The sequence below is a fragment of the Zootoca vivipara genome, chromosome 15 (genome assembly GCF_965207765.1).
Source record: "Zootoca vivipara chromosome 15, rZooViv2.hap1.1, whole genome shotgun sequence".
NCBI lineage: Eukaryota > Metazoa > Chordata > Lepidosauria > Squamata > Lacertidae > Zootoca > Zootoca vivipara.
Window position 1 is genome coordinate 34869289 of NC_142598.1, and position 25597 is coordinate 34894885.

The following is a 25597-nucleotide window of genomic DNA, read 5'->3' on the forward strand; positions in this document are numbered from 1 at the left end:
ATGTACAAGATTGCGCTGTTAGTCTCCCATCTGTTCAGTCCAGCAAAAAATAATAATAATGCATGTGACCCTGCTCATCAAGTTTTTCAGCTGCATGTTGCATTGGCTACATTTGGATGGTCACAATCTTGGTTTGATAAGGTGATACACGATTGAACCTTAAGTGCCCACGTGCAGCTGTTTTGCTATTCCCTTCGAGGAAAAGAAGTTAACTCAGCTAAAATAACAACGGATGTTTAATGCATAAATTGATGTGCATGTCTATGCATGTACATGTCCATTTCGAGGAAACTAGGGAAGGAGAGATTCAGAGAAATGGTACACGCAGTCACAGAATGTATGTACTCAAATAACCCCTTGAAGTGCTGACCAGCAACCCAATTTTCTGTAGTTTAAAAAGACAGTGCTGAAGTGCACAAAGAATACCAGCAAATGAACATGCTGCAGCGCTGACAAAAACCAGAAGTGTCAGTCCTATTAACCTCTGAAGCACCAGCGCTTCCTCATACATTTCTAAAAGCGGAATTAAGTGGAAAGTGCAAAATTGCAGGCAGCTCAGAAGAACAGTTTCCCAGCTTCATTTTGGCTCTTCAGTCTGTAACAGTCAGCCCAGTAAGATCCTTGGTTTGAAGATCTAGATCTCCTTGGAACAGCAGAAAGACAAAGAACTTTAGAAAGTGGTAAAGGGAAAGGATTAAAGCCTTTGTCTCCTTTACTTTAACTGGATGTTCCAGAGTCCCACAAGTTCAAGGTTCCTGTCTTTGTGCATGGTACATACGACACTTCATAATTCAGAAACTGACACGGGGAGAACCCCCAGTTTCTCAGATTGATGGACCATGAGTAATTTCCGGAGTCACATCCGTAGTTTTTGGGTTTGAAACAGGAAATACCGGGGTGGGTGGTGGTTGCGAATTGTTCTCAGAGCGGCTTACATAGTAAAGAGAGGTGAGAATTATGATTGCTTTTCACAGGCTTAATCACAGATTTGAACACACTTTCAGTCCTTAAAGTAAATCTAGCGTGCCTTTCCTTTCTCCCTTGAGACGGTGGGTGGACTCAACAGATTGATAGTTTGGATGGAAACAATGCCATGGATTTCAGAAGCAATAACATCACCATAGATATATTATGCAACACTTTGCTATACACTGAAGTCCAGCCAAGGGCCTTCTGGTGGTTCCCTCACTGTGAGAAGCGAGGTTACAGGGAACCAGGCAGAGGGCCTTCTTAGTAGTGGCGGCCACCCTGTGGAACGCACTCCCATCAGATGCCAAAGAAATAGACAACATTTAGAAGACATCTGAAGGCAGCCCTGTTTAGGGAAGCTTTTAATATCTGATTTATCATTGTATTTTAATATTCTGCTGGAAGTCGCCCAGAGTGGCTGGGGAAACCCAGTCAGGTGGGCAGGGTAATAATAATAATAATAATAATAATAATAATAATAATAATAATATGAGCTGGCCAGTATGCAAATACTTTTATAAACAGAGAAGCAGCTAAACAGCATTAGGATGGGCCAGATGGCGATGCGAACATTCGGCGGTATGATTTAGCTACGGCCAATTTAGGAGGCAAATTCACCTCTGGGTGGGCAACTGAGATTGTGAGAAGGCATTTCTCAGACAAGCGCTTCAGTTCATCGGAATAACCAGGGCCAATTCACACACTTACCAGAAGAGACCCCTTCTCTTATTTATACAACTTTTCACATTGCCTTTGCCTCGCAGTTGTATAAATAAAATATGTGGTTCACATTTTTTAAAACAACAACAACAACAACCACCACCACCACCAAGTGGTGAAATAAAAATTAAAACTCGAATGGAAAAGGAGCAAAGTTAAAAACCTTCCATCTTATTTTAACAGCCATTAGAAGCCGTGTGGAATAAGAACATTAGCCTGGCTCAACACCATCAGGGATGGAGCTAGTCTCAACTCCCGAGGGAGTGAATTACACAACTTGGGTTCTGCCACACAAAAAAGGTCCTATCTTACATTCCCACCCCCACCCCCCACAACCAAACATCTTTTGGTGGTGGTGGGATATACAACATGAAGGTGTGGGGAGAGCTTGTAACATGAGGTGTGGGTTGCATATGATTTGTGTAATCATTCTGCCCCCCAAAGGGAGAAATATCACACAAATCCACATGTACACAGCTTGAGTTTCATTTTACCTTATGCACATTCATGATCCATGTAGGTAGGATACATATGGGCACCGCCTGATTCATGGACCCAAATCCAATTTGAAACCCAAACTTGGAGCTTCACAGTTATTTACAAATAAGCATATAGAGGTGCACAACACACAAACCAACACAGACCTTTTCCTTCCAGTAAGATTCAGTGTGATGCAGTGGAAGCCTACTGGATTATGACTGGTTTGAGTGAGGTTCAAATCTCCGCTTAGCCGTAAAGCTCACTGGAGATTTGCCTAAAGCTGCAGGTGTGGTGTTTTTTTTTAAATGAGCCAAAGAATTATACAGTATCAGAATTACATACTCTTTAAAAACTGTCAGAATTTTCTTCTTTTTCCTGGGAAGAAATATGAAAAGGAAACAAAATGTTGGTAGGTGTTTACCTAGAAACATGCAAAATTATACAAAGAGAGTTTCCGAGCGTGGCAATTTGCAAGCAACGCTAGCAAATCTATCATCGTGCCAAAACATCAGTGAAGCTGTAAATCCCCACAATAGGAAGTAGCTGTTCTTAGATATTTCCTGTTATCTATTGCTAGAGAAATCTGGAATAGGGTTTTCCACGGAATGCTGTTTGTTCCAATTTAGCCGCGAAGAGTGGGTTTTCCCAGGGAAATCTGTGAGGCAAAGGCAAAATCGCTTGGACCTGTACTTTCTAGGCAAAGGGACAAGTGGAAGTGTGGACAACCCCCAAATTGGGTGGTGCTCCCCTAAGCCATAATCAGAATAGACACACTGAATTTCAGTGTCTGTATCATAGCTGTCAACTTCCGGATTGGAAAATAAGGGATCAGCAGCAGCGTGGCACCGGAAGTCGCTTTTGCGCATGTCCAGACATGCGCAGAAGCGACTTCTGGTGCTGGCTCTGCCCGATTTCTGGTGCCCAGACATGGGCAGAGCGGCACCGGAAGTCCAGACATGTGCAGAAGCGACTTCCGGTGCTGGGCTGCCCATGTCCGCATGTCTGGGCACCAGAAATCGCTTCTGCACATGCCCGGGCATGCGCAGAGGCGATTTCCGGCAGCACTTGGCAAGTGAGCGAGCAGCCAGCCGGGAGCCAGGACATTTACAGGGTAGTTTACAATCCGGGGTTGCAGCGGGAAACGGATTTAAATTCGGGGGTTTCCCGCCAAAAACGGGAGGGTTGACAGCTATGGTCTGTATGATCAAAGTTAATTGTTTATTAGCTTTGATGATTTATACTCCACCTTTTGACTGAAATATCTCCAAAGCGGCTTCCAATAGATTGTAAATATATAACAAAACCCACACATACGGAAATAACTCCAAGAGCCCAAGTCTTGCCATAGTCTCTCACCTTTTTGAGTACGCAGCTTTGTGCTTGACTTGCTCCTTTGGACTTTAATGGCAATTGCTATGAGTAAAAATAATGCCAGCAGACAAATTGGTAGGATGAATGAGATGGGAGATTTCCCCCCATTATGTTCTGGAGATATTTTATCTGTAAACAAGAAAATTAAAATATGTATATTATCCCGCACATGATCTGATACATTGCTCAGTTTGACCAAAGCAGCAGGATATAATTAATTTGGAATTTTAAAACCCCCCAACTGTTTTCATAATTCTCCCTGCAATTGAAGCTGTTTCTCGTATGGACAGCGAGCTAACGCTACGAATCTCACCAGGTGCTGTGATGCGACCAAGAACATTCATTGGTACATCTTGCTGGTGGTGCACTTTGGTATTTAACTCGCCCTTGGGACCAGCTGATTGTAGGGGCATGCTACAGATTAACGTGAAGCCATACCTAAGTTTTTACCTGGCAAAACCACTGATTTGTGGGCTGATGTCTCCTGATTCAGTTCCTGGTTCCAGAATGCACAGCTGTAGTTTCCAGGGGTGCTTGGTCTGACTCTCAGGGTGCTGGTTATGTTGAAAAGTCCATCACTTGTCATTTCATGTGTAGTGTTTGCATGTATGCTGGCGTTCAGATTCCTCTCATCATAGTGCCAAGAAACTTCAGCCAGGGGGTACCCTTCTGAATGGCAAGTTAAGATCAAGTCTTCTTCCTCTCTTCTTTCCTGTAGATTGATTCTTTTGTAGGGTGCTGCAAGAGGCGGAGGACAGTATCACAGAGCGCTTTGCAGTATTTTGGTGGCACTTTCCCCGCTTCTCTTCCTTTTGTTTGATTTACGCAATCAGGATATAAGAGAAGACCCATGCTTTGAACTAAGCAAGAAAGGACATTGCATACATTTTGCATTGAATGTGCACATCTTTAAAATACGTTGGAAGAAGCAAACCAGGAGATCTCGTTCAGGCATAACGAGAAGCCAAGGCTTTCTGCTTTGCTTGTCCTGATTGGGCCACGAGGTTAGCAGGGGGTTAGTTTTCTTGAAGTGAAACAGGAGTGCAAACTCTGCATACTTCTCTCAAACCTAGAGACACATACAGTGCTAACTAACCCTGCAATTCCAATAACACACACACGTGTTGAAAGTTGTAGCACATGCAAAAGCCACTCTTTTTTCTTCTTCTCCAAATTCTCACATAAATAACTGCAAATAATTAACTCTTTTTTAAAGATACGAAAGAAGTAGACCTAGAGGACCAACCACCATTGCATACAGCTGTATATACATAGGAGTCCTTTTCAAACCTTCTGCATACCTTCTGTCTGTTCAAAGCTGTGGAACTTTGCAACTCGCAAAGGCGACGGGAAGGATAAGGGGACAAACAAAACTAACAGTCTATAAGGAGTGGAGAATCTTCAAAGATTATTTAGAAAACTGTGGTATAAAAGGAAACCTCTTGGCAGAATTAGACTGACCCTTGTAGGAGACAAATAGAAGTCTGTAATGGTCTACAAAGAAATTATATACGAAAGATGTAACTACTAGACAAAACACAGTGAGATTAATTGGAAGTCATTTTTAACCTTTTTCTTTTCAGGTTTTAAATTACTTTCATGGTTGGATATATAAATAAGATAAGGTAAAGGTAAAGGGACCCCTGACCATTAGGTCCAGTCGTGACCGACTCTGGGGTTGCGCGCTCATCTCGCATTATTGGCCGAGGAAGCCGGCGTATAGCTTCCAGGTCATGTAGCCAGCATGACAAAGCCGCTTCTGGCAAACCAGAGCAGCACATGGAAACGCCGTTTACCTTCCCGCTGTAGCGGTTCCTATTTATCTACTTGCATTTTGACGTGCTTTCGAACTGCTAGGTTGGCAGGAGCTGGGACCAAGCAACGGGAGCTCACCCCGTCACAGGGATTCGAACCGCCGACCTTCTGATCAGCAAGCCCTAGGCTCTGTGGTTTAACCACAGTGCCACCTGGGTCCCTATAAATAAGATAGATCATGTTAAATTTGCTAATTTCAGCTTGGATGTTACAGTATTTATTTGTTTCTTTAAATGTATGTAGGTTTGCTTGTAAATTTTTGTATTTTTTTATTTCTATGTATTTCTCTTCTATAAATGTACTGATTTTAAACAATAAAGAGATATAAAAATTAAAAGGGGGGAAAAAGAAACAAAGGATTAAAATGACACGGTGTATTCAGCATTCTTACCTCCGGGGGAAACGAATGCTGCAAATCAATCTCTGAAATTCTCACTGCTTGGGTGCAATAATATTACAATATATATATATTGTAGGTGCTGCAGCTACCAACCTTCAACTTCCAAAGTAATGTACTTGTAGTCTGCTCCCTCGTATTTAACAACACAGATGTAAACTCCCGCATCTGTGGGCTTTACGTTGGCGATAGACAACAAGGAAAGTCCTTTGTCTAACTCCTCACGCGACAATGACGCTCTCCCGTGATAATCGGAATCCTGATGGGTGAGGTCTTCTTGGCCATTGTTGAGCTTGTAGACTTCTTTGTCCCCCAGTGACAGCTTTCTTTGCCACGAGACACTTAGTCCCATCAAATTTAATGGGGAATGGACTGGAAAGTGACATCCCATAATCACATCACTCCCATACTCCGCAGTGTAACGTGGCTGAAGAACTTTGACTGTGAATAAAGCTGAGAGGTTGAAACAAAGCATGAGTTTCTTATCCTGGAAGCGCCAGGATTTATGCGGAACAGAAGAAGCCCAGTTAGTCTGATATCAACAGAGTGTGGATTTCTGGTTGGCATGTCTTCTTCTTGTTCACAACTTACTGACATGACTGCTTAGTGACATGACTGCTTCAGTAGGGTAGCCCCTTCCCATGCCAATGTCACCACACTATAGTGTAAAGGTAATGCAGAATTGGGCCCTTTAAATGAGTTTCTGTAAAATCATGCCATGATTTGCTGCCATTTTTTTAAAAAAGTATTTGAGTAAATTTTCACACAACCAGGATCAAACTTCAAACTCCCATAAGACCAATTTCATGCATACTCAGGAACTATGCATTTAACACATTCAGGATGCTGATAGAGAGACGGGATATTGTAGACATCTTCTTCCTTTGTTGGACCCATAGGAGCCAAACCTTCGCCTGGCCTCCCCCCCAAAAGTTGATGGGTATTGTCATTCAATAGATGTGTGGCATGCCATGCCATGTGATCGATTATTAGGGCAGAGCTCAAATGGGCCCTCTAAAAATTTAATTCACATTGGCACTCCTGGTTGGACGATTGTTTAGCCACTCCTCCTTCATCATTTATGGTTATTGAACAGCATTTGCTCAGCCTAGGGATGCGGGTGGTGCTGTGGTCTAAACCACTTAGCCCAGGCATGGCCAAACTTGGCCCTCCAGCTGTTTTGGGACTACAACTCCCACCATCCCTAGCTAACAGGACCAGTGGTCGGGGATGATGGGAATTGTAGTCCCAAAACAGCTGGAGGGCCAAGTTTGCCCATGCCTGACTTAGCCTCTTAGGCTTGCCGATCAGAAGGTTAGCATTTTGAATCCCTGCAACGGGGTGAGCTCCCATTGCTCTGTCCCAGCTCCTGCCAACCTAGCAGTTTGAAAGCACACCAGTGCAAGTAGATAAATAGGTACCGCTGTGGCAGGAAGGTAAACGGTGTTTCCTCCAGGCTCTTTGTGTTGGACCAATTTGAATTACATGGAAGTGTACCAGGAGGGAGATTCTAAAATCATGGATAATTTTAGACATGGACATATTCAGGAACAGCGATGCAAAAGGTGACAGCCCCGCGCCCCCCCCCAAGCCCTGCTAACAGATTACTTCTTTTGCAGAGCGGATTTTGTTTCCAGTTGCCTGCCTTTTTGTCCTTGAATCCACAAGAAAATACAGTCCTTTGGGCATCACTACACAGGGGCGTAGCTTGGGGTAAGGGGGCTGCCTGGACAATGGCTCCAGGCACATTTGGGGGGGGGCGCATGAGGACCCAGCCAGATGGGCGGGGTATAAATAATAAATTATTATTATTATTATTATTATTATTATTATTATTATTATTATTATTATTATTATAATATTACACAGTAGCCATGCGCCCTTCAATCCCGGCCTTGCAAAGTGAGGGTGAGGATAGGGTCGAAGGGCGAAGGGCGCTGTCCTTCTCACACCACCCTCCCTGAACCACTCTATGAGGCTGGGATCACGTGCATGTCCTGGACCCCATGAGGACACATTCCATTGCTGTTACTACAGACCAAAGGCACAACCCATTTGGGACACAAAGTGACAGAGACCTAAGTACCGTAAGAGCATCTCAGGGCTCAGGAATATTTCCTGCGGACTGCAAAGGTGGAAGGAAAATGCCCAGCAGCCAAGAATTGCAACCCTCCATCCACAATGGTAGACTTTTTCTGACCCTAGCATTCAGGAATGTGTGACCCCACCCAAGCCTTCCAGATAGCTCTGAAGCTCTTAGACTTCAAATCCAAAGGGAAATGTACAACTCTTTGAGGATTTCATTGTAAACCTGCCCAAATGAAAGCTCTCACCTGCAATCATATGAAGATGGATTTCCAGTAGCACAATTGGCAGGAGCTTGGACATTTGCCTAGACATATCTGAAAGGCAATGTCGACATGATAAACATCCTACATTGTGGCATATAAACAACTGCTCTGCCAAAGAATGCATGTCTTCCCACTTAAAGCAGCTTTATGATTCAGTAATATACCCCTAAAAGAAGAGAATTTGACAGCTGAGATACATGTTTTGAACCTGACTTTATTCTCTGTTTTAAACTGTACTTTCGATGAACTATTAAGTATTCGTTTTATCTGATTTTAAATTGCATCATTGCTTTGCTGTAACCCGTTCTGGGTGGGTAAGAAATACAATAAACATGGCTCACAATTTGAAAAATAACTTTTATAAAATATGGATAAACTTTTGTCCAAAATGTATAACTTTCTACTAGAATGGGAAACAAAAGATGAGCTTGTTAAAGCTTCAATGACACACTGGGCAATAGATATAGGACACGATATAGAGCTCAACCTTTGGGAGAAACTTTGGAGAAGCGACCTGAAATTTACTGCATGTTATTCATTGAAAGAGAATTACCGTACCTGAAAATGATTAACAGATGGTACTTAATTCCGAGTAGGCTGGCTAAGATTGATAAAACAGAATCAGATGTGTTGGAAATGTAAAGAAATGGAGGAAATGTTTTTTCTCATGTGGACATGTAAAAAGGTAAAAATGTATTGGGAAATAATTTATAATGAATTGAAAAAAAAATGTTTAAAATTACTTTCACAAAAAAAAAACAGAGTCCTTTTTGTTGGGGATAACCAAGACTGAAATTCCTAGGTGTCATAGAAGTTTGTTTGTTTGTTTTCAGTAACTCCTCCCCCCCCCACTTCCCTCCCTCGTGCCTCTTCCAGGCTTCTGGTCAGAAAAGGTTATTTATGTATGCAACAATTGCGGCCCGTGTTTTGTTGGCCCCAAAAACGGAAAGTGAGCGAGGTCCCAACTAAAGAGGATTGACACCTTAAATTGACATAATTTATGGTAACATATAGAATAAGAGAGCAAGAAGAATATACATTTAAAGAAGAGTGGAAAACATTTATTGAATATATGCAAAATAACTGTGTACAGCTGAAAACACTGGCAGCATTGAGATAAAATCAACAGAGCAAATAATTTCTGATGGATGTAAAAGTGGGAAACTGATTTGAATGGTTGAATGGGATGCATGATAGGTAAAATGAAGCATGGAAAGAGACGAAGGGAAGTCATTGTTCCATACAATTTGCAATTTAAGTAATAAGGTGCCAAACTTGCAAGACTCCCCCCCCCCCCAAGCTCCATGAACACATACCTGGCTAGCTCCAAGACGGCATCAGTTTGTATGCTTCATACAGCCTTCCAAGAGGAACTGTTCTAACCAACAGGAACTGATCTAGCTGCATGACAGCTGGAGATGTCAGCTAGTATAGGGTGTGACAACCAGGAATGGATGAATCAGCCTATTTTTCATCCAAATCACTCGCATTATGTGTTTAGTTGTAAGTCTGTCTCATCCCATAGCCACATTAATCAGAGAGAGAGAGAGTGTGTGTATGATCTCCCTCTCACAAAAACCACACTTAAATATGTACAGTCGTACCTCAATTTACGGCCGGGTTCCGTTCCGGAGCCCCGGCCGCTAGCCGAAAAGGATGCAGGGCAAAGCACCGCGTCTGCGCACAAGCGTGGAGCGGTTTGTGCTTCTGCGCATGTGCGAAGCGCGATTTAGCGCTTCTGCGCATGCATGAACTGCAAACTCGGAAATAACCCGTTCCGGTACTTCTGGGTTTGCCATAGACATTCGCCAGAATGGACGCTAGACAAGGCGGATGCTTGCGGAGGTATTACTGTACTTTAAACTTAACTTTCTATATACCGTATTTTTCCACATATAAGACGCTCCTCCCATGTATAAGGCGACCCCTATTTTTTTGGAACCCCAAATTAAGAAATCAACATTTAAAAATAGTTAGGGTTGCTGTATTTCAAGAGCCAGAACCCGAACCCCTGTGCATTCACCATCCGCTCCCAAATTTTGACTAATTTTTAAAGCAAAAAACCCCATCGTTTTATACATGGGAAAATGCGGTCATTTCCCCGAAACCTTTCTCTCTCAAAATATACATTTTAAAATGCATTTTGATATTGGTTTTGAGCCAAGAACCAACAACAGTGGTGTGGTCTCGGACAGGGTAGATGCAAGGAAACCAATTGGGAGGCTGAACCCTCATCACCACTGCAAGGGGCCACTGACGGAGGAACGGGAGTGCAGAGGGAGCGGACCACCCCCGGCACCACTATTTCGGTAGGGTGCCAACGCGGTGGGGCCCCCCGGACATGCGTGTGTGCCATACCTTCACAAATGGCACGCCCCGCCCCCAGAATGCGCGTCACGCCCCTGCTGGCGGTGTGCCACACCCTCGCAGGTTGCGTACCACACCCCCGGGATACGTGCCATGCCCCCGGGGGTGTGCGTCACACCCCCGGGGGCGCCAGCCACCCCCCCCACCTGCTCTCTGCCCCCGGTAGCAAAACATGCAGCTTCGCCACTGCAAGGAGCACAAATATTCGGGGCCAAAGGATGAGATATATTTTACATTTTCCACCTTAATGCTACACCCAATATTTGCCATCTGAGGTAGGAACTTCAGAGCACATCCTGATCAGGCTACCTTGTGCTGAAAAGCAAGGAAATGCAAGGCTGAGCTACGCTCATTTTCAATAGTTAGCATGATAGCCTTAAGTATATCATGAGCCTGCCCCATATCTTCTCCAGATGCAGCTTCTGCACATGCTGAGAGGCACACATTCCTTGACACAAATATGCTGCCATGAATGATTAAAAAAGAGAGAGAGCAGGCCAAGTAAGATTGGAAACTCATTTTTTCACCACTAGACCTCTGCTTTGAATTGCCCAACCTATGCTTCATGCAAACTCTCCATGGGGAACAGAGGGGACAACCCAGAAATAGTATAGATCTCACTCATCATTTTGCCCAGTGTTCTTACTTGTCACTTCTGAGATTAAGGGTGAAAAGGAGAAACGGGGAGGAAATGAGAACTCCAACCAGGAGTTCTGCTGACTTTACTGCCCCCAACTCCCCTGACCTATCCCCATAAGCATAGGTTCCTCCATGAAGGAGCCAGGCACCCACAAATTTTGGTGCCAAGGCCATGCACGTTGCATGGCACCCATGGCTCTGGGCACCCACGGTCACAGGGCCAAATTGGCACTCCTGCCCATCAGCACAGCACCACTACTGCTTGGAGAAGACCACTGCTTCCCCAACCCTTTCTGAGCTGCTGCTGTGAGGCACCAGATTCCCATGCGTACAGCGCATGCTGCTGCAGATGTGTGCAGCAAGTCTTGAACTGGCCAGGTGGAACATCTAACATGGACAGCAGTCTGCAGCTTTACCTGGATGTGTTGTTCTGCACAACTAGCTCATTAATTTATCACCTTTGTACCTTGCCTTTCCATAAACAATGCTGACAACATGGCCGACAACAATAAAATCTCCAATTAAAAATGTGTGTGTGTGTGTGTGTGTGTGTGTGTGTGTGTGTGTGTGTGTGTGTGTGTACAGAGAGAGAGCAGTAAAGCTGTCATGGGATAAAGAACATTTGTTATTGTTGTTGTTGTTTAGTCGTTTAGTCGTGTCCGACTCTTCGTGACCCCATGGACCAGAGCACGCCAGGCACTCCTGTCTTCCACTGCCTCCCGCAGTTTGGTTAGACTTATGTTCGTAGCTTTGAGAACACTGTCCAACCATCTCGTCCTCTGTCGTCCCCTTCTCCTAGTGCCCTCAATCTTTCCCAACATCAGGGCCTTTTCCAGGGAGTCTTCTCTTCTCACGAGGTGGCCAAAGTATTGGAGCCTCAGCTTCAGGATCTGTCCTTCCAGTGAGCACTCAGGGCTGATTTCCTTCAGAATGGATAGGTTTGATCTTCTTGCAGTCCATGGGACTCTCAAGAGTCTCCTCCAGCACCATAATTCAAAAGCATCAATTCTTTGGCGATCAGCCTTCTTTATGGTCCAGCTCTCACTTCCATACATCACTACTGGGAAAACCATAGCTTTAACTATACGGACCTTTGTCGGCAAGGTGATGTCTCTGCTTTTTAAGATGCTGTCTAGGTTTGTCATTGCTTTTCTCCCAAGAAGCAGGCGTCTTTTAATTTCGTGACTGCTGTCACCATCTGCAGTGATCAAGGAGCCCAAGAAAGTAAAATCTCTCACTGCCTCCATTTCTTCCCCTTCTATTTGCCAGGAGGTAATGGGACCAGTGGCCATGATCTTGGGTTTTTTGATGTTGAGCTTCAGACCAGATTTTGTTAACATTTGTTATAGGACAGTCTAAAAACTGGGGAGGAGGGGCAGACTTTGGACTTCGTTGGGTTTTTTGGACTTTGTCGGGAGTGTTTTTTTTACTACCACCCTGGAGTCTACCAATGGGAGAGAGCAGACATACATTAGGAATTAATAAAGATGCCTCTGAGCACAAACTCAGGGCAAAAAGTTCGTGATCCGTATCAGAACCACAAGTCCTTCCCACCGTAGTCTACTCCTGGTCTCCGCCTTAGGGTTCTGTTGTGGCTATGTATACTAACTTCAAAGCACATTGTAAGTAAGTACACACTATTCTAGGCTTGCCATATTTTGAAGAGCAAAAAAGAGGCCTGGGGTGGGGGGCAGAGAGGGATGTGGGAGAGAAGATGCTTGCCTAGATAGCCCTATAATGCCAGTGTACTGGAAGAAGCAAAGATCACCATGAAGCAACAATTCTTCAACATCAACTTTGTTGGACTGGTCATGTTGTTTGGATGCAATGATTCTTCAACATGGTCATGTTGTTTGGGTGTGTGATTATTGTCTTCCAAAGCAACTACTCTACTCTGAACTTAAAAATGGAAAGCGTAATGCTGGTGGTCAACAAAAGAGGTTTAAAGACTCTCTCAAGGCAAATCTTTAAAAAATGTAATATAAACACTGACAACCGGGAAACACTGGCCTGTGAACGCTCCAATTGGAGAACAGCTTTTACCAAACGTGCCATGGACTTTGAAGATGCTCAAACTCAGGACAAATGGGAGAAATGTGCTAAGAGCAAGGCACGTTCGGCAAACCCTCATCATGATCAACTCCCGCCCGAAAACCTATGTCCCCACTGTGGAAGGACATGTGGATTCAGGATTGGCCTCTACAGTCACTTACTGACTCACTTTTAAAACCGTGTTTATGGAATGACAATTTTACTCGGCTACAAGTGATCGGCAGAGAAGAAGAAATATGGCTTGATCCTTCAGGATCCTTGTTATGGACCTATGGGCTCAGCCCAGAAGCTTTAACCAGTGTGTCATGTTGGCTCTCAGCTTCATTATCGAGATAATCCTCTAAGGCCCTGTTCCCCCTCCATCTTAAGCACAGGATGTAAGTCACAGGATGGGGGCTTTCTGATGTTGACAACAAGAAAGGAAGTTCAGCCTCATCACAGCACTCCTTTTGATGAACTGGTTTCCCCCTCCAGCATATGACTTCGAGATTATTGTTGTTTTAGCCTAATTGTATGCATTTTATTGTTTGGTATTGTTTTAATTTCCTATCACATTGTTTGCTTCCTTGATTTATTTTTCTTTTATGGGAAAGAAGGAGACAACTGTTGAAAAAAAGTAAAAGAATAACCAAACACACATGTCTGAATCAGCTCTTGTCCAATTTTAACACTCCCGGAATGGCAGTTCCAGAGCGCTCACATGCTCCCTTTAGTACCAAAGAAAAAAAATGAGGACATTTTGGCAAATTCAAAAAATCCGCCTGGACAGAAATTGTACCACTGAAAAAGAGGACCTATGGCAACCCTACATCCCTTCTCCTATAATACTGGGCACTGTAGTTTACCCCTCACAAAGTTAAAATTCCAAGCCATCCCTTAACAAACTACAGTGCCCATAATTCTTTGAGGGAAATAATGTGTTTTAAAGGTATAATGGGCACACATCCCTACTTTAGACTGGGAGGAGACTGTTAGACAACTGGGGGTCTGATCTACTGCAAATCACCTAGAGATCTACCAGAGATCTAGTTTCTGCCCACTGCATAATGTCAATAAAGACATAAAAATTCACACACACACACACACACACACACACACACACACACACACACACACTCCTTTCCTTGTTTAAAGTTTTGGCCATGATTAATCTTCACCAATTCCCTTCACATCTCATGTTTTTCTTTATGCCAAGAGAGTTGCCTGACAATCCAGACAAATTATTTGTTCTAGAGCGTATTACAAATACTGATGTTCTGTATCAGAATTATATTCACCTCAAGATTTAAGGCAGATCTCCTCCACAGTGGAATTTGTTTTCCCAGGCAAAAGAGTACCTCCTTGATGTCTGTGCCTTGAGACAGTCAGAGAGGAACAAGGTATCATGCTTCATTGCCAGAGTCTCCTCTCGTGAATAAAATGCTGAACTTCAACTACTAGCTTTTCTGAGGAAAGTGGTTAGAGTCAGATGCCAGCTTCTTTCGGGAAATGAAGTGCTTGTGGTTTCTCTTTCATTTTAATCTGACCTACATGTGCAGCACGAGCATGGCTTTGTTTGAAAATAACAGCAAGCTGACAGCTGTTCAGCACCCTGAATTTGGCTTATCCAATGTGGACTCCTAGGTGATGAATGACAAAGATTATGGCTTAACTTTGCGCTTTCTTCTCCGATTATGCTGTCTCTAAGCCCAGAGAGACTCTCTGCAAAAGGAAGTGGTGAATGTGTATTGTAGTTTTCGGGGTGGTAGGGAAAACATAAGGAGGAGAAGGAGGAGGAGGAGGAGGAGAAAAGGAAACTCAGAGTGCTATAGTTTTTACGAGTTGGTGAAATAACACCCTCAAATGGACTGGTTTTAGTTGGAAAAGAGTATGTAAACTTCTTTTTTTAAAGGAGCCAAGAGCTTCCCTCTTCAAGTGCCTGAATGCAAATAACTGATGATGCAAATATGCAGACCAAATAATAAATATATCATCAGAAAATACATCCTCGTTCATGAATATGTTGTAATGAGCACACTGTAACATTGCTGTTATCATCCTACTTTGCTGTCTCTGTCCATCTATGAAGAAAACACCAATAATGTACATCTTCATTATTATCTAACAAAATTTATATACTGCTTGATTGTAATAAAAACTCTAAATGGTTGACAAGAAATCCAGGCAGCTGACAAGAAATAATGATGAATCAAACGTTCCTGATATAAATCCAGTTTTTCACATTATACACCCAAATTAGGAAGTGCACTGATACGTAAATGACCAATCATTTCGTATACCATAAAATAAGGACTGTGAAGTAAATATTTTCAAAGTCCTGAAAATCTGGACTCTTGTACCTTAAAAAACAACAACAAAGTTCTAGGTCTCATGGTAGCATGCATATGTTTAAAAATATAACGTGACGCAAAGGATTCTCTGTGGCAAATTTGAAAAAATCCCAAATCCTTCATGTTTCACCTTTCATAGTTTTAGTCCCCAAATATTTCTCAAGGGCTCTCAAGTGTTTTGAGAAGAAATGTTGCCCCCTCTTTTAACCAAGTATATTTTGGCAACCTAGCAGTTCGAAAGCACGCCAGTGCAAGTAGATAAATAGGTACCACTGCGGCAAGAAGGTAAACGGCGTTTCCATGCGCTCTGGCTTCCATCATGGTGTTCCGTTGCACCAGAAGCGGTTTAGTCATGCTGGCCACATGACCCAGAAAGCTGTCTGTGGACAAACACCAGCTCCCTCAGCCTGAAAGCAAGAGGAGCGCCACAACCCCATAGTCGCCTTTGACTGCTCTTAACCATCCAGGGGTCCTTTACCTTTTTAAAAATCTTTATTCTGGCATCCAGCATGTTAATGAAAACCTTGCTATGTTACATGCATCTTCATGACACAAATGACTCGTTTCAGGATTTTTCGCAAGCGACGGGGCTCCTGTGCGGAGCAGATACACCACAGCATCACATGTTCCTCCCACAATGCCTGAGCATTCAGCATTCACCTCTGTAAGGAGAAGTTGTACACCCAAAGACCTACCCATATTCTGGAACCATTCTGCGTAAGCCTTGGCATGTACAGTTGTGCAGGCAAAGGCCAGAATCTTTGCAGGTGTTTGTTCTGTGTTTGCAGCAGACACCTGGGGAAGGAGTGTGTGATGTCGGGTGCGACGAATGCCCCCCTCTCTATTACTAAAATGTGACACAGGAATCCAGAGGTTAAGCCACACACACTCTTCTCCCGCCCCCCGCCCCCAAATAAACCCTTTTATTCTTGTGGGTTTATAAGTAAAGAGACTCTCCTTCCAGCTCACGTGGCCTGGTATCAAAGAAAAACTCTAGGCTGTTTAATAGAATAACCTCCTGCCACCAGTAAAGGGTCTCTCTCTTGGCTTGATTCCCCCTACTGCAAAAGTTTGCCCTTTCCACGCTGGCAACTTGTGGACACCCCAGGTTATCTTCCTAAGCCTCCTCAGTGTTACTCTAAGACACAAACCTTTGCCTCTTTTCCTGAGGTAAGTTTTGTCCTCTAATGAGTTACCACTTCTGTGAGTCCCGGAAAAATAATGACGATACTTCTTGGCACAAAAGAGAAGAATTTTTATTAACCTTAGAACATAGTTGTTTCTTTAACGTTTCATGTGTTTATAAGATATGTTTCAGTTGTAGATAATCTCTGTCAAACATTTAACATCGAGCCTTCCAAAACCTCATCTAGATTCCCCACTATCCTGGCCTCTATACTTTCTTCTTCACACCTACCCACTCCCTCTCCCTCTCCTCAACTCACAAAACCGCTGCTCCCTCCTTTTAAACTGGGAACAGTCCCGCCCCCACCAGAATGTTATATCAGTCAGGCTGGAGGTGGATGAACTCTTTTCCAGCCAGGTAGGTGCTGTGGGTTAAACCACAGAGTCTAGGGCTTGCTGATCAGAAGGTCGGCGGTTCGAATCCCTGCAACGGGGTGAGTTCCCGTTGCTCGGTCCCAGCTCCTGCCCACCTAGCAGTTCGAAAGCACATCAAAGTGCAAGTAGATAAATAGGGACTGCTCCGGCGGGAAGGTAAACGGCGTTTCCGTGTGCTGCTCTGGTTCAAAAGAAGCAGCTTTGTCATGCTGGCCACATGACCCAGAAGCTGTCTGCGGACAAACGCCAGCTCCCTCAGCCTATAGAACGAGATGAGCGCCGCAACCCCAGAGTCAGACACGACTGGACCTGATGGTCAGGGGTCCCTTTACCTTTACCTAGGAATAAATATTTCAAAACCGTGTCAATCCGTTACATCAGGGCGAGACTATTCAGATTGGCCCAGCTCCTTGCTCTTCCACTGCTCAACACAGGAGCCAACAACAGGCCGTGGGGCATGGATTTTTCACTCTGAATAGCCCTGTTAAACAAGGTTTCTGACCTAGTTCATATCCTCCAACATTTCTCCGATTAAACTTGGGGCCACCCTAGTCCATAATCCGAATAATAAGAATTATTTTATTATTTTTACCCCGTCCATCTGACTGGGTTGCCCCAGCCACTCTGGGAGGCTTCCAACATATACAAAAACATAAGACATAATACTTAAAAAAAAACAAAAAACACTTTCCTATACAGGGCTGCCTTCAGATGTCTGCTAAAGGTTGCATAGTTACTTATCTCCTTGGCTTGGGAGGTAGCCTAACTCCATACCCTCCAACATTTCTCTGATGAAAATAGGAATGCCCTAAGGAAAAGCGGGACATTCCATGATCAAATTAGAAACTGGGACAGCTTCTGTAAATCCGGGACTGTCCCTGGAAAATAGGGACACTTGAAGGGTCTGCTAGTTTATGCCAAAGTTGCCTCCATGCTGTATTTCTAAATTCTAAGTTGAGTGGCTACACTTTGGATTAATGATCCACCATCATTCTTAAAGTAACTCGGTTTCCTTGAGGGAAGTGGCTGAAGATGCTATTTTCCCCAGCTCTTGTGATGATGTCACAGAAGCAAGAACTGTTTACTGCCCTCATGCAAACTTAGATGTATAAATGTTCCTCCATTTCTGCTCGTTTCCTGACTGGAATCTGAGCAACCATTATCTTGTTGCACAGCTGCTTTTTTGTTTTTACTTTGGCTTTTCCTCAGAAGATCGTTTAAGAAATAGACATAATCACATGCTATCTCACAATCATGTGCCTGAGGGGAAATCACGGGTGTCATAACCAGAGATGTTTTGCTTTTTGCCCAACACAAATAACATGGAAAAGATCACATGAAAAAAAAATCACTCAGCATGCATAAAAACATTTGTAACATTTCTTTTTTCACTGCATTAACTAGGATATCTTGTAGTTGCACAGATGGAGATGGGGGCGGGAAAAGGTTTGTGTTCTGGAGAGTCGAAGTTTTAAGATAATTGCATTTAAATTATGAAGCGGCGGGGGAGGTCTATTCTATTAAAAATAAATAGTCCAATTACAAAAGTAAAATCATGTCAACACAGAAGAGCCCTTTGGCAATCATTAAACAGATAATACTGTACAAGAAAACAACAGCAGACAAGATTTAGGTATGGTGAGGGGGAATCTATAGGAAAACACTAAGAATAAAAGGAGACTCTGGTCAATAAACACCAACAGATCGCCAAAGATGTCTGGCAAATTGTCCTCATGGCCTTGGAAGAACTCCATGGAGAAACCTAGACAGCATCTTAAAAAGCAGAGACACTACCTTGCCGACAAAGGTCTGTATAGTCAGGGCCGTCTTAAGCATATCTGGTGCCCTGGCACCGTGGTGCGAAGATCCCTCCAGCGCCCCTCCCGCCCCGTTTCCCAGTGCCGCTGTCTGGTGGGCACAGTGTTTTGCGCAGCTGCCGCAGGCACAGCAGTGCGGCGTCCCCCTGCGCCACCCAGCCTTGCCGTAGGGGCGGCCCTGCTTATAGTTAAAGCTATGGTTTTCCCAGTAGTGATGTATGGAAGTGAGAGCTGGACCATAAAGAAGGCTGATCGCCAAAGAATTGATGCTTTTGAATTATGGTGCTGGACGAGACTCTTGAGAGTCCCATGGACTGCTAGAAGATCAAACCTATCCATTCTGAAGGAAATCATCCCTGAATGCTCACTGGAAGGACAGATCCTGAAGCTGAGGTGCCAATACTTTGGCCATCTCATGAGAAGAGAAGACTCCCTGGAAAATACCCTGATGTTGGGAAAGATGGAGGGCACAAGAAGAGGACGACAGAGGATAAGATGGTTGGACAGTGATCTTGAAACTACCAACATGAGTCTGACCAAACTGCGGAAGGCAGTGGAAGACAAGAGTGCCTGGTGTGCTCTGGTTCATGGGGTCACCAAGAGTTGGACATGACTAAACAACAACAAGACTGATGAGGCTGATGGTCACAAAGGAAGCAGTCAGAGCAGGATTACAATGAGGCTCACGCAGAGCATAGATTGCAAATGCCTTTTCTCCGCACACAGAAACGCAGGCCGGGCACCCTACCTTTGTTAAGGTACCGTATATTCCGGCCTATAAGACGACTGGGCGTATAAGATGACCCCCAACTTTTCCAGTTAAAATATAGAGTTTGGGATATACTCACTGTATAAGAAATACGACCCGACGTATAAGACGACCCCTGACTTTTGAGAAGATTTTCCTGGGTTAAAAAGTAGTCTTATACGCAGGAATATACTGTATGTTTGCACCCCTGCTTTAGAGCACAGTGTTGTTTTTTTCAGTGCATTTCACAGCTCTCCCCACCCCCGCTAGCTGTTCACACCAGCAATTCAATTCATTTATTTTTGTGTACATACTGGGGGACATGGGGTGGGGGTGGCTAGGGTCTTTACCCCTATGCAAATCGCTTCACACTTTGTCTAGAGACAAAAATAAGATGAACCACTGGAAATGCAGTGAGAGTACAGTAAGTGGTGTGTGAACAAAAACAAAAAAGTTCTATACAGTGAAAAACAAAAAGTTTTATACAGAGCTCCAGGGCAGTCTCGAGCAGGTCGCGCGCCCTGGCGCTGAGGGGCGGAGATCGCTCCGGCGCCCCCGCCCTCGCAGGGCGCAGCATGGCTTCCGCGCGGCTTTGCTGCGCAGCGCCCAGCCTACCGGCCTGGCGCCCTAGTGCCCCGCGCCACCGGGACTCTACCTAGAGCCGGCCCCGCAGAGCTCGTAAAAGTCCTGCAACAGAAGTTAATCTATAGTGTGCTAATATTTGCATTTTGCTCTCGGGGACTGAGAGCCTGTCAGTGGTGTGAAGCTGTTCAGTGGGCCAGATAAATATATAATGCCGGTTTACCCATCTAGGATCTTTATCCGAGTCCCTGAGTCCCAAGGGTTGTGTCGGCTGGCCAATCCTTATCAGGAAAAGTGAAGGTGGAGGAAGGTGACTTTGTGTGGCCCTTGTGACAGGAGCCTTTGAATGCCTATTGCCATCTCTGAGGTACATTTATGAATCAGTCCCACATAATGGTTTCATAATACAACAAAGCTGACTCATGGGAGCACTCTTATCCTCTAGAGGTTTTGCAACATGAACCTTTGTCAGAAAGTCCCTGCTCACATCTTGACCACTAGTCAGCTGACGTTCTTTAGAGTGAGTATTTTCCTGAGATAATAGCAATCATTGATTTGGGAACCATTTCAATTAGAGATACTGGACTCACAATAATAATAATTTATTATTTATACCCCGCCCATCTGGCTGGGTTTCCCCAGCCACTCGGTGCGGCTTCCAACAGAAGAATAAAATAATCTATTAAACATTAAAAGCTTCCCTAGACAGGGCTGCCTTCAGATGTCTCCTAAAAGTCTGGTCGTTGTTTATCTCTTTGATATCTGGTGGGAGGGCGTTCCACAGGGCGGGTGCCACTACCGAGAAGGCCCTCTGGCTGGTTCCCTGTAGCTTGGCTTCTCGTAGTGAGGGAACCGCCAGAAGGCCCTCGACGCTGGACCTCAGGGGACAAAGGTACTGCTCTGTGAATATAAGTGTGAGTTTTGCAAACAGTGGAGTGAAAACAATAATTCAATATTTAGGAGTTTTGAATTCAGTAAGTCATTACAGTATCTCTCCCCTGTTGTTCTTGCCCTTACTGCTCTGTGTGTGTGTGTGTGTGTGGTGTGTGTGTGTGTGTGTGTGTGTGAGAGAGAGAGAGAGAGATGAGACAAACCCATTGACTTCTTCCCCTTCTTTGTTTCCCGATCACTGACTCCATTCCCTTCCAAATGTTGCAAAGTGAACTTCTATAGCAGGGAGGCAACTGGACTACAGGTAGAATCCTTGTGTAAATTAGTACCCTGATCTTCAGGAGGTCTGAAGAAGGCACTCCTGAAAGTAGACTGGATCTGCTCCTGCCAGAACACCCAATGGCATTTCCTTGAAGATGGGCACTGAGCCTACCTGGCTAGCTCGCTGGCGGACTCTGGCTCAGGTGCCTTCCCAGTTGTTAGGGAAACTTGTCACGAGACGGTGATTAGCTGTGCCTGTTGAATAGCATCCTGAAGGGGAGGAGGCAAAATGACTCCACCTGCAGCTGATCAGCCTTCACAGAGGAGAAGGCACTGTTGAGAACCAGCTGGCTCTGGCCTTCCTAAGCAGAACTATCAGCAGCACTCAGGTGCTGGAAACAATGCCTGTGGTTCCTAGCCCTACCTGCTGCTTCCTGCTCTCCCTCTGGACCCTTGACTCTGTGATCATCAGGATTTCCTAACCTATGGCTTGTCAACTATGTATGTGGCTTCTGCTCTTAGGCAAGAGTTCCTCCGAGACTCTTGGTCCCTCCTTGATCAACAACAGAACTTTGGACAGGGCTGTAACAAAACCTTACGGACAGGAAGCAGAGCAAGGGCTGTTTCAGGCATCTCTCCCACCTCGGTGGGAATGTCTAGCATCAGTGGGGCAGGGATGCCTCCAGTTGAACTCCTCAGCCTCTCCCCTGTGTCAAGCTCAGCACTTTCATACTCTCCCTCCCACCAGTCCTACCAAGAAGTTTCCATGGAGCTCGTCACAACTTTGAGCGTGGCACAGGTGTTCTGTTGGTTCCTGTTCAATATCATCAGTTGCTCCAGATCAGCAATGCTCCTGTGACATGTACACGACATTGCATTGTTGCAAAATATATGCTTCTTGCAATTCCTTCCTCAACGGGATAGTTGTTGATAGTTCTTTTTTCCTTTATTTTCCTGTGCTTTCCTATTGTTTTCTTTCGGTTACATATATGTGCATGTGTCTATCCGTTTATGGAAAAGGTTAATACAAATTGCATTTTTAAAAAAAGCAAAGCCAGAGCCAAATCACACAAATATTGTTGGAAACTGGTACAGTTTTATGCCTTGCCCTTTGCACAAGCTAATACAAGCTAGTCTACCCAGCGCTGTCTTAAGCATACCTGGTGCTCTGGTGCAAAGATCCCTCCGGTGCCCCCCCTTTCCCAGGGTTGACCCTTTTTTAGGGCTGGAGGAGGCGGGCAGCGGCTGGAGGGTGGCCCCTCCGGTGGGGAAGAGGAGGCTGGACACGGCGCCTCCTGGCTCACCTGACTGCTTCATGCCGCGGTGGCCACAGCCAGCAGCACACCGAGTAAGCGGGGGGTCTGCGCCGAGCGAGCGAGGGTGCATGCTCTGCTCCCGCCAAGCATTGACTTGGTTTTTCCCTTTTAGCCTTCTGACGCCCCACATAATTCGGCGCCTGCAGGCTAAAAGGGAAAAAACAGAGCCGATGCTTGGTGGGAGCGGCGCACGCACCCTCGTTCACTCAGCACGCTCGTTCGGTGTTCCCTGGACTCTCACCTGGCGCCCTCTAGAACTTGGCGCCCCGGCGCCCCACACCACTAACCTCAATGGGTAAGACGGGCTTGAGTCTACCTTGCAGACAGCAATTGGAAGCCTCTGATCTCATCTGCTTCAGGTGGTAAGTGAACTTCCTCTTGAACTTTCTTAGCTTCTTTCCCCACTGGAAGAACACTCCCAATTCTTTATTCTCCACCCACGTTCCCACCCCTGTTGACCGATAAGTTATCAAAAAAGAAGCCCTCTCTCTCGGCTGTATCAGTGAAATGTTTTTGCAAAATTTCCCAGGCGTGACACAAAAGAGAGATTTGTTTGAACTAGCATTAGGAACGAAAGTCTTTATTTAATTCACTCATCAGACTGTGGGGCATGTTTGCAAGAAGGATGGTTGTGCTGACAGGCTAACGAGAAGCAACAATGGATGAAACCTTATTTTAAAAGGTCAGTTGTCATATACCGTAAGCCTATTGTCACACATTTCCAACACCCACTCTGGTGCTAAAGCTCAAAAACAGTGCAAAAGTCACTATTAGGATGAATAAATGTTCCATAGGTTGGTGTGAGACGCGGAAATAGCTGCTACAAAGCTTATGTATCAAGCAACATTTAAAAAGTGCCTTTAATCATTGGTATTTGAAGCATTTATAAATTTTAAACATATTATTGCATTTATATTGTTACATGCCACCTCAATCTCTGAGTGGTGTAGTAGGGCAGTGTTTCCCAACCTTGTGCCTCCAGCTGTTTTCGGACTACAATTCCAATCATTCCTGGCCACTGGTCTTGCTAGCTAGGGATGATGGGAATTGTAGTCTCAAAACATCTGGAGGCACAAGGTTGAGAAACACTGTAGTAGGGAACAGATTATGGACAGTAGTTGTTTCTGAGGAACAGTAGTAAGAGCAACACCAAGGTCCATGGTAGACCAATAACCTTTTTTACTCCAGCCAAGAGCACAATGCTAACCAAAACCAAAGGCTACATGGTGAGAAAACAGAATACTTCCTTTTCCCTCACTTTCAGATCAAGTCACTCTTTGGGGCAATCCTAGGGCATGCCTGGGATTTGCTTGAAGAGCAACAAAGGCAGTTCCGAACTGACACAACAACACTTTGCAATCTTTTTATTCCCCCAACATGCACGCTTACCAGAACCCTTCATCGGGCAGAATGGAAAAAAAGTCAGTTTCAAGGACACAGTAGTGAAGGTGGTTACTAACACTTGGAGGGATTTCGAGTAGCTAATGGCCAAATCCTAGGAATGGCTTAGACATCCACACACGGAGACCCTCCAAATGTCCCTATTTTCCAGGGACAGTCCCATAAATACAGAAGCCATCTCGGTTTCTGATTTGATCCTGCACATTTCCTTAGGACGTCCCTATTTTCATCAGAGAAATGTTGTTGGGTATGGAGTTATGTGACCCCCTGAGCCAAGGAGATAAGTAACTATACAACCTTTAGAAGACATCTGAAGGCAGCCCTGCGTGGGGAGAAGTTTTTAATGTTTGTTTTATTATGTTTCTGTATATGCTGGAAGCAGCACAGAGTGGCTCGGGCAACCCAGTCAGATAGAATCATAGAATCATAGAGTTGGAAGAGACCACAAGGGCCATCCAGTCCAACCCCCTGCCAAGCAGGAAACACCATCAAAGCATTCCTGACAGATGGCTGTGAAGCCTCCGCTTAAAGACCTCCAAAGAAGGAGACTCCACCACACTCCTTGGCAGCAAATTCCACTGTCGAACAGCTCTTACTGTCAGGAAGTTCTTCCGAATGTTTAGGTGAAATCTTCTTTCTTGTAGTTTGAATCCATTGCTCCGTGTCCGCTTCTCTGGAGCAGCAGAAAACAACCTTTCACCCTCTTCTACTGTATATGACATCCTTTTATATATTTGAACATGGCTATCATATCACCCCTTAACCTTCTCTTCTCCAGGCTAAACATACCCAGCTCCCTAAGCTGTTCCTCATAAGGCATTGTTTCCAGGCCTTTGACCATTTTGGTTGCCCTCCTCTGGACACGTTCCAGCTTGTCAGTATCCTTCTTGAACTGTGGTGCCCAGAACTGGACACAGTATTCCAGGTGAGGTCTGACCAGAGCGGAGTACAGTGGTACTATTACTTCCCTTGATCTAGATGTTATACTCCTATTGATGCAGCCCAGAATTGCATTGGCTTTTTTAGCTGCTGCATCACACTGTTGACTCATGTCAAATTTGTGGTCTACAAAGACTCCTAGATGCTTTTTACATGTACTGCTCTCAAGCCAGGTGTCACCCATCCTGTATTTGTGCCTTTCATTTTTTTGCCCAAGTGTAGTAATTTACATTTCTCCCTGTTAAAATCCATCTTGTTTGCTTTGGCTCAGTTGTCTAATCTATTAAGGTCATTTTGAAGTGTGATCCTGTCCTCTGGGGTATTAGCCACCCCTCCCAATTTGGTGTTGTGAGGGATAAGAGCTACCGACAGCCCCCTCCCATCCTGAATACCAGCTCCTCCCCCAGCGGGGAGGGGGAGACTTCGAGTGGTGATTCAGGAAGTGGAAACAGGAGCTTGAGTACCTTAGCGGAGCACAGGCACCGCCGGGGAAAGGAACAGGGAAGCAGGGAGACGGTGGAAAAGAGGCCGATCCCAGCTACTCCGGAATTGCGTAAGAAGCGCCGGGGGAGGAGATTCAGTATGCCAAGA

At 44.8% G+C, this 25597-nt stretch overlaps 1 protein-coding gene across 7 annotated transcripts; it reads right to left on the reverse strand.

Moving 5' to 3' along the window:
- Nucleotides 1-218: 218 nt before the first annotated feature.
- On the reverse strand, nucleotides 219-23069 carry CD274 (CD274 molecule). Of its 7 annotated transcripts, none has more exons than XM_088658419.1 (7): nucleotides 22954-23069; nucleotides 8086-8154; nucleotides 5849-6205; nucleotides 3991-4278; nucleotides 3526-3669; nucleotides 2512-2544; nucleotides 219-643 (listed from the first exon to the last, which is right to left on the reverse strand). In XM_088658419.1, the coding sequence occupies exons 2-6, from the start codon at nucleotides 8150-8152 to the stop codon at nucleotides 2525-2527; spliced, it is 876 nt and encodes a 291-aa protein (XP_088514545.1). In that variant the 5' UTR covers nucleotides 8153-8154; nucleotides 22954-23069; the 3' UTR covers nucleotides 219-643; nucleotides 2512-2524. The 7 variants fall into 7 exon arrangements, with proteins under 7 accessions (XP_088514545.1, XP_088514542.1, XP_088514543.1 ...); XM_088658416.1 differs by having other exon boundaries at nucleotides 3979-4278; nucleotides 22954-23028; XM_088658417.1 differs by lacking the exon at nucleotides 22954-23069 and adding an exon at nucleotides 14439-14577.
- Between the last annotated feature and the right edge of the window lie 2528 nt (nucleotides 23070-25597).